Here is a 9,699-nt window from a genome sequence, read left to right as displayed (position 1 = left end):
ATGGCCAGAAGGACATACTGGGTCTCCGACTCCGCTGGCAGCTTTGTGAACCTCGGGATGGACCTAGGTGATGACATGGTTTCGGGCCTTAGCTATGTAAGTAGAGTCTTCTTAGCATCGAAACACCATGAAACCAAGTGGGAAGATAGTCTCAAGGGTCAAAAGCAATAATTTAACCTTGATTTTTGTGGGCATGTGTGAACCTAAAGGACTCCCACCTTCATGCTTCATGTATAGCCTTTTACCTATCTCCCCAGCTATACATCCATGCAGCTATTTATGCATCTATCCAACTAATCCACCAACTTATCTCTTCATGTTTACCTATCTATTCATCTGCTCTTTCATTTATTACCCATCTGTGCATTTCCTTATAATAATATGTAATAATTACCTATATACCCATCACCAAATCACCAGCTTCAGCTTTGACAACCATCCGCAGCTACTGAGCTTTCTTGATCTCCTCCCCTGACTCTCCCTACATGAAGTCAGCACTCTCCTAAGTCTTTTTCACCATTCTCTTGCTGTCCTGTTAAAATAGTGTTATGCACTGTATTGAAGTAAAAAGGTATATATCTTTTAAAATTTCAGCTGTTTCTAACTTTATCAAAAGGACTAACATGCAATAATTTGAGATTGACTGTTTTATCTATGGTTTTCTTTTTTAGCAGGCTTGCACGCTGATGGTAATTTGGCCTCACTTCCTGGAGGTAACTAACTATAACAGCCTGTATCTTTGTTTAAAATTGCTTGTGACAGGCAAACCCCAGAGAGTTTGAGTGGCCTGGCCAGTGGGTTGATGCAGCTTAGGCCCAGTGCTCCTGGCTCTTGGACCATGTGCTCTCTCATGCTTTACCTGGCAGTCTTTGAAAGGGATTTAAAAGCTATGGGAAGACTCGACTTGCCCTAGACAACTGCTCTAACATTTCCTCAGGACAGGATTTGTAAGATCTGAAAATGTTAATAATGGTCTTTTTGTTTTTCTTTCCCAAGAAAATATGTACTGTCAAGGACGGACCCTGGAGCCAGCAGGAGAGGAAACCTGACACACTGGGGAAAGAGGTTGTCCGCCCTTGTGGGAAATATGCCGCTGCCTCCAAAACCATGATTCCCATCCGTCCCAGGCCAAAGTGAGTCCAGAGGGGGCTGGGAGGGGCGGGACCCACTGAGCATGATCTTCAGGCCTTCATATTTATACCTCTCCCAAAGATTACATAGCCATGTCCCTGCATATTCATGCCACTCACCAACTAGCTCCAGAGTCACCTGAAGCACATCGAGGGGACAGGCCGAGTCAGTTCTCCAATAAGGATTTATTGAGTGCCTAAATATGTGAGGCACTGTACTAGACCAGGGGTAGGGGATAGCATTGAGTAATATATACATAATCCCCGGCATTGTAGACTTCACACAGGGAGAAAGATAAACAGCTAGGACACTCATAAATAAGTGATGTGATTGTGGGGAAGGACCTGTGAAGAAGTATGGGGTTCTGAGGGACACTGGAGCAATAAAAGCCTGATAGTTTCTGAGTGATGAAGCTGAGACCTGGAGGATGAAAAAAACACTCAGTAGCTGAGGAGGGGAAGAACAAACTAGGCAGGGGGATCTAGGCCTTACTGTGATATGGTAGGAGCATCACCAGACTCATTGTCACTGAGTTGATTCCATCTCATAGTGATCCTATGGGGCAGGGGAGAAATTTCCTGAGGGTTGCCACGACTGCAAATCTTTCTCACTGCCATCAGGTCAATGCCAATGCATAGCAACCATGTAGGACAGGGTAGAAATTCCCCTGTGAGTTTCTGAGACTGTAACTCTTTATGGGAGTAAAACGCCCTGTCTTTCTCCCATCCAGTAACTGGTGGTTTTGAACAGCTGACCTCACAGTTAGCAGCCCAATTTGCACCCACTGTGTTACCAGGACTTCTTTGTGATATGTTCAGGAACTAAAAAGGAGGCTAGGGTCCCTGGAGAGCCATGGGTGATAAGGGGCATGGCATCATAAGAGGGTGAAGAGGAGGTAGGTTTGAAACTTCTGCAGTCAGGGCCAGTCAGGGCCAGTTCTACCCTGTTCTCCCGGGTCGTCAGGACTCAGAATCCACTCAATGGCAATGAGTTAGCTTTTTGATTTTGGTCGTGCAATGGCAGTAAGAAAAAGTTTGAAAGTTTATGAGAATGACACAGAGGTATGAAGTGATCACATGCTGTTGGAAAAATGATGCCGGCAGATTTGACTTGACGTGCTTACTACACAGCTTTTAATTTGGCAGGGTGGGGTGGGGGGACGCAATACCTATGAAGCACAATAGAGTGCAGCACAATCAAGTGGAAAAAAATGAAACTTGTGCAGTTGAGGGGAAGATTACAGAGACAAGATAAAGGAGAAACAGTTCTGCCAAAATAGGTATTTTGGCACCCTAAAGAAACTTACCTTCCAATCAAGAATGATTGACAACATTAGATTACATTATGGAATATAATTACATGGCTTGAAGTGGTATGGCATTATAAAACAGCAAATCTTCTAGGATTTAGCCAAACCAAATATACTATCAAAGTTAACACACAAAATGAACCATCACGAGGAAATGCTACCAAATTGCTCTACCGGAAACATTTATTCAAGGAGCTGTGGTAGTTTAATTGGTTAATGACAGGACTGCTAGCCACAAGGTGAACAGCTCACTATGCAAAAGATAGGCTGTCTGTTCCTGTAAAGACTTACAGTCTGAGAAACCCAAAGGGGTGTTTCTACTTTGTTCTATAGAGTTTCTATGAGTCGGAATCCAATCGATGGCAGTGGGTTTAAGTGGGTTTAAGCACTCATTCATTTTATTTATAACTCCCACTTCTCTCCAACAATGAGCTCAAACAACAACAATTGTGTAGCTGGTGCAGGATGGGACAGTGTTTCCTTCTTGCCCATAGAGTTGCTATGAATCAGAATCAGCTCAATGACACCTAACGACTCCTCGCCACCATGTTTAGTCTATTAATGAACTGCAATTTCCCCCGTTTAAAAAATCGGAGCTTCTGATGGACCTTGACTACATTGTTTGCACACTGAATCGATGTGATCTCTACCCAGAACAAAGATCCTTGGCACTTTAGTTCACATGGTCAAAGTCATCTTATTACAACTAGCTCATAGTTTGTTTATATCTGATGCAATCTCTGACCCTCGGCTTCTTAGTCTCGCTGATGTCTGCAGCACGCGTGCAGCTAATCTTGCCCAAATGCACAACGCCCATCTAACAGGCCAGAGAACAGAGAAAAGAGAGCAGATCTAAGGGGAAAATTCCCACAAATTATGCATATTTGTGTTCTCAGCTTTCTCCCAGAGTATTTTTCAAAAATTTTTCTTCTTTTGAAACATGTAACATTAAAGGCAATTTTGAAATGAAAGGGAGAAAAATTACACACAATCATCATCGCTTAGTCCAACTCTTGTTTGTAAATCATCCCCAGGTTGACCTTACCCTCCCATCATTTTTATTTACTTTTAATTTAATTTTTATAGTTTTTTTGTAAAAGTTACATGAGCCAAACAGAGAAATATGAGACTCTCCTTTTATCATTCTTTTATCAATTCCAATCTCTTCTTTAAAGTCAACCACTACTTTTTTTTAAAATTAAATTTTATTTTTTTGTCAACCAATACTTCTAATAATTTGGTATAAATGTACAGGTTTACGGTTTAGTCTATCTTACTTCCTTCATTGTGGCTTGAGTGAAAGTTTACAGAATTGGTTTTCTATTCAACAATTCACACACATTTTGTTTCATGACATTAAGTGCAGTTGCCACAATGTAACGGCACTCTTCCCACTTCCTTCCTGTGTGTATAGTCTCTTTGGTTCTTTTTTCTTATCTATTCCTGCCTTATGAGCTTTTTTCTTGGGCAAATGTTGCCCTTTTGATCTGATATGGTTGATTGTTCTGAATAGGTATATCCCTGGTGTTATCATTCACCAGGCCTGTCTGTTGTTTGGCTGAAAATTGAGCCATGGGAGTGAGTTCAGTTTGAAGCCTGTAGAGTGACGAAAGGCTCCCTCCCCTGCCCCCCAGTTCAACAACTTCTACATCTATAATTCAGTGCCATTGAGCATACTCTTCATCTTGTACAACGATTATTGATATGCCTTTCCAAATTGTTCTATCACCATTAAAAGAAACTCAATGCCCCCTAAGCAAAAACTCTTCACCATGGTGATAATAGGTCACGTTTGGTTTAGGCCACAGCCTTGAGGTTCCACCAGCCTCTATTCATCCAGTAAGCTTGTTCTTTTTTTTAATGATTTTTGTTTTGCTCCATAATTTTCTCCCACTCAATCTAGGACTCCCTATGGTGATCCTTTTCAGAGCAGTTGGCAATGGACTGGGAGCCATCTGGTGCTTCTGGTTTCAGGGTTGTGAAGGCTGAGGTTCCTGTGGTGCACTAGTTCTTTGGATTCAACGTTTCCAGGCATATTTGGTTCTCTCCACCCCTCTTTGCTCCATACTAGAGGAGAGAAATAGTTTTACCTTAGATGGTTGCTCACAAACTTTTTTTTTTTTTTACAGTTTTAAAATTGTGATGTAGGTGAGGGCTTACAGAGCAGATCATCATTTTTGCATTCAACAACTTATGCCTCCCAACGTCTTGCCCTACTTCCATCATTTTTAGCCCATCTCCCTCTTGTTGAATATTATCTTACCCTGACCCAAATTAACATCTGGCTCCCCTTTAGCATATCACTTCATCTCTTCTCCTCTTTGCTCCCACTACGAGTAAGCATCAGTCTGTTTCTTTTACTGTGAAAAACTTTTATTCCTGTTTTTTAGTTATAACTGGATCTCATACATTTGTCTTTTTGTGATTAATTAATTGCACTCAGCATAATGTCCTCTAATTCCATCCATGTCATGAGGTGTTTAGCAGATTAATCATTATTCTTAAAAAAAAACCACACAACGTTTTTATTATGAATTAGGTATGAGTTTACATATCAAATTATCATTTTTTTCACTCCACAACTCAATTAACAGATCAACCCTCCCCATGGCTTACCCTCTCCACCACTCCCCCACTTCCCCATATCTCCCTCTGTTAGTGTTTTGTCTTCACCCTCAGCCAAGTTTATTCTATTTATCCTCCAGCCTATTAGTTTCCCTTTCTTCCCTCCCCTCCCACCTCTAGTAGCCATCAAAGTCGGATTCTTACGGTGTGGAAATCTTGTATTGAAGTTTTATATATCAGTGGCCTCATACAATGCTTATTGTTTTGAGATAACTTGTTTTGACTAACTTCACTTGCCACACTATCCTCCAAATACATCCACATCATGAAATCTTATTTTTGTTGTTATTCTTTAGCAATGTGTAGTATTCCATTATATGTATGTACCAAAGTTTATTTATCTCTTCTCCCATTGATGAGTACTTGTTTTGTTTCTATATTCTTGCTATTGTGAATAGTGCTACAATGAATCTGGGTGAGTATGTTTCTTGATCTTATGCCCTTTATTTCTGTAGCGTATATGCCAAGTAGTGAGGCTGCTGGACCATCTTGTATTTCTATTCCCACTTGTTGCAGGGAGTGCCATACTGTTGTATAGTCCCACCAGCAGTAGAGGAGGATTCCAGTCTCTCAACACCTGCTCCAGCATTTGTTTTCTACTTTTTAACTTTGCTGACAATTCTTGGATGAGATGGTATCTCATCATTGTTTTGACTTGCATCTCTCAGATGGCTTGTGCTCACAAGCATTTTAGACCTGAGCTACTCACCAAAGTAGAATATAGAGCATTGTCTTTGGGACTGTTTGCCAATTGAGTTTTATGATCCCTATGGCTACAGTCCTACGCCTCTCGGCACAGTGACTTATTCCCTCAAGGTATTTCCTTATCCTAAAGTTTACATATCTTTTTCCCTTGTGTGCTTTACTATATATATGGATATAATGAAAGCTCATATATGTAGAAATATCATTAAAGCTCATATATGTAGAGGTATCATCTGCCCAACCCCTAGACAGATTGTCATGAGTATGGTGCCACTTTCTTATATATGCCTGTTCATCTTGCCTGTCTGCCTATGTATTCACTGTAGATTAATGTTCATTATTACTGATAATGGAGGATAATGTATGTCATAGTATTTACCTTTCTTGTCTATAACTGTTAAGCATCTCTCTATGTCTTTTTTTTTTTTAGGGATATTGCACTGATCACTCTGTTATTATATATTATCTTTCCCATTACCCAAATTAATACATGTCTATTACTTAGTACTTTTCTCTCCTCTCCCCTTTCAACCCTGGTAACCATCAAAGCCATTTAAAAAATCATTTTATTGGGGGCACTTACAACGCTTATCCATCCATACATCCATCGTGTCAAGCACATTTGCACATTTGTTGCCATCATCATTCTCAAAACATCTACTTTCCACTTGAGCCCCTGGCATCAGCTCCTCATTTTTTCTCCTCCCTCCCTGTTCCCCACTCCCTCATGAACCCTTGATAATTTACAAGTCATTATTATTTTGTAATATCTTACACTGTCCTACATCTCTTCACCCACGTTTCTGTTGTCCATCCCCCAGGGAGGAGGTTATATGTACATCCTTGTAATTGGTGCCCCCTTTCTACCCTACCTTTCCTCCACCCTCCTGGTATCGCCACTCTCACCACTGGCCCTGAAGGGATCATCTGTCTTGGAGTCCCTGTGTTTCCAGTTCCTATCTGTACCAGTGTACATCCTCCGCTCCACCTGGATTTGTGAGGTAGAATTGGGATCATGATAGTTGGGGGGAGGAAGCATTTAAGAAGTAGAGGAAAGTTGTCTCTTTCATCATTGCTATACTGGCCCCTGACCGGCTCATCTCCTCCCCGTGACTCTTCTTTTCCTTGACTTGTTATTATAGTGGACTCATGCAATATTCATCCTTTTGTGATTACCTTATTTTCCTCAACATAATAGCCTCCAGTCTCATTCATGTCGTGAAATACTTAAAGATTCCTCACTATTCTTTGTTGTTAGGTGCTTTGTGTGATTTCTATTAAATCTATTTAGACTTTCTTTGTAGCCAAACACAACATACATTCTTCTCCCAGGGCACATGGATCATTCGCCAGAGTACATGGTACGTTTGTCTTTTTCTCTTTCAATTCTGTTAATGTTTGCTTTATGCATTTGGGGGCATAGATATTTATTATGGTTATTTATTTTTTAAAAATTGACCCTTTAATCATTAATACCCTTCCCTATCCCTTATCAAAGCCCTAGAATCACAGTAAGTGGGCTGCAACCTGCAGGGTATTGTTCAAACCCACCAATTGTGTGTGAAAGGATTCCCTCTTGACTCTGATTTCCTTTCTACCTTTTAAAAATATAAATAGCACACTGATTTTTTAAAAATCTAAAAATGGCATTTTTTACTTGCTTAAAATATTATTGGGAATCTTTCCATATTCTATATCTGGATCAGTCCTATATTTTAAAATATATGCATTCCATTCCATAGCATGAATGTACCATCATTTCTCTCCTGCTTCCCTCATTGATAAATGTTTATATTATGTTTGGCTTTTAACTATTATAAATAAGAGAGTCAGAAAAAAATGTATGTGTACATCTGGATGACCACACTGTGGTTTTTATTTAGTCAGGGGTAAAATTTCTGACCTTGAGTTTCCATCTCAGAACTATGTCATATGGGTAACTGCATTGCCTTTTACCTGCCGACTAGGTGTCCTATTCAGCACCCTTTGGATGATGCTGGCCTGTTCTCCTACCTCACCTTGTCATGGCTCACCCCATTAATGTTACAAGGCTTACAGTTTCGCTTAGATGAGAACACCATTCCACAACTGTCAACACATGACGCCTCAGACAAAAACGTCAAAAGGTAATGCCAGTGGATTAAAACCCTTCTCTTGATGGGATGGTGACCAGAATTCCTTAAGGGTAGTAAGTAGGGTCCTTCCTCATACAACCAAAGTAATAATTATTGGCTGTTTCTTGGGGCAGAAGCCTCACTTTAATCTGAGGCTTCTTAACTCAGAGTTCATGCATTACTTGAAATTATATGCTGCATTTTATTCATATAGACTAGAGATTTTTTTTCTGGGTCAAGAATTAACACCTTTTCTCATATTTACCAAAGGGCCCATGATCCCCCAAAGCTTAGAAATTACTGAGTCTAAATCCCTCTGTTTTGCCCTTCTGGATAATGTATTAACTGTGATGCTAAGAATTAAAGTTTGGATTCGTGGTTCACTCCTGTAATCATTGATCCATCACTAATTATTGGTGGTTAAATTTCCTGTTTTACTGACCTCACAATGTAATGACAATCAAATGAGGAAAAATAAATTGATATATGATTTGGAATGACATATTTCATGTTCCTACCTTTAGCACTCTCATAACATGCCATGTGTAGAACAGCATTTTCTAAAAGCGTTTCAGGAAATGAAAGTTCCATAAAACAAGACAAATGAAAAAATTAGTTATAATTGAGTTGATGCTGACTCATAACAACCCAGGTGTGCCACAGTTGATCTGCTCCCTTCAGACTTTCACTGGTTGAGTTTTCTGGAAGTAGATTCCCAGACGTTTCTCTTCTTCCTAGGTGTCTTTGGTTGTGTTTGGTTAGCAGCCACGTGTGCTAACCATTGACACCACCAGGGACTCCCGTTCCATCATCGCCCCTCTGAAAAAGTGTTCAGTAGCACAGGACTTTGTGAGATGTTGCTAGGTCTCAGCAATTTTCAAAGCACATTTAACGTGTTTAAGGCACTGAGAAAACCTGCTGAATAGAAAATGGGTAAACTTGGACTCATTGCTTCTCAGACTTATTCATCTAAAAAGTGGTTCCAGGGAAAACTTTGTGAATAATGCCAGATATTGGTCAGAATCCTACTTCATTCCAGTTAGGATGTTAGACATGTGACTTGCTCATTTCTGAGCATTTTTTGTTATGCATAAAATAATGGACATCATAAAATTTTTAAAAAATCATTTTATTAGGGGCTCATACAACTCTTATCACAATCCGTACATACATCAATTGTGTAAAGCACATTTGTACATTCATTGCCCCCATTATTCTCAAAACATTTCCTCTCCACTTAAGCCCCCGGCATTAGGTCCTCATTTTTCCCCTCCCTCCCCGCTCCCCTCCCCCTAATGAGCCCTTGATAATTTATAAATTATTATTTTGTCATATCTTTCCCTGTCCGACGTTTACCTTAACCTACTTTTCTGTTGTGCATCCCCCAGGGAGGGGGTCACATATAGTTCCTTATAATAGGTTCCCTCTTTCCAACCCACTACCCTTTACCCTCTACCCTGAACCCACTCCCTCTACCCTCCCAGTATCACCACTCACACCACTCGACCTTAAGGGATCATCTGCCCTGGATTCCCTGTGTTTCCAGTTCCTGTCTGTACCAGTGTACATCCTCTGGTCCAGCCAGACTTGCAAGGTAGAATTCGGATCATGATAGTGGGGGCAGGGAGGAAGCATTTAGGAACTAGAGGAAAGCTGTATATTTTATCGTTCCTACATCGCACCCTGACTGGCTCATCTCTTCCCCGAGACCCCTCTGCAAGTGGTCTACAAATGGGCTTTGGGTCTCCACTCCGCACTCCCCCCATCATTCACTATGGTAAGATTTTTTGTTCTGATGATGCCTTATACCTGATC

The 9,699-nt window shown here is 40.5% G+C and overlaps 1 protein-coding gene across 1 annotated transcript in view; it reads left to right on the top strand.

Annotated features, from left to right (window-relative positions):
• Nucleotides 1-9,699, top strand: part of ABCC11 (ATP binding cassette subfamily C member 11) — a 93,696-nt gene continuing 83,997 nt past the window's right edge. The window contains exons 1-3 of the mRNA XM_004704900.1: nucleotides 1-96; nucleotides 997-1,133; nucleotides 7,738-7,896. Of these exons, the coding sequence (XP_004704957.1) occupies nucleotides 1-96; nucleotides 997-1,133; nucleotides 7,738-7,896 (392 nt within the window). The remainder of the gene's footprint in view (nucleotides 97-996; nucleotides 1,134-7,737; nucleotides 7,897-9,699) is intronic.

The sequence above is a fragment of the Echinops telfairi genome, unplaced genomic scaffold, assembly GCF_000313985.2.
Source record: "Echinops telfairi isolate 266 unplaced genomic scaffold, ASM31398v2 ScPeMD7_2291;HRSCAF=2852, whole genome shotgun sequence".
Classification (NCBI taxonomy): Eukaryota; Metazoa; Chordata; class Mammalia; order Afrosoricida; family Tenrecidae; genus Echinops; species Echinops telfairi.
The sequence above is the reverse complement of the archived record's forward strand: the minus strand, read 5'-3'. Positions and strand labels throughout refer to the sequence as shown.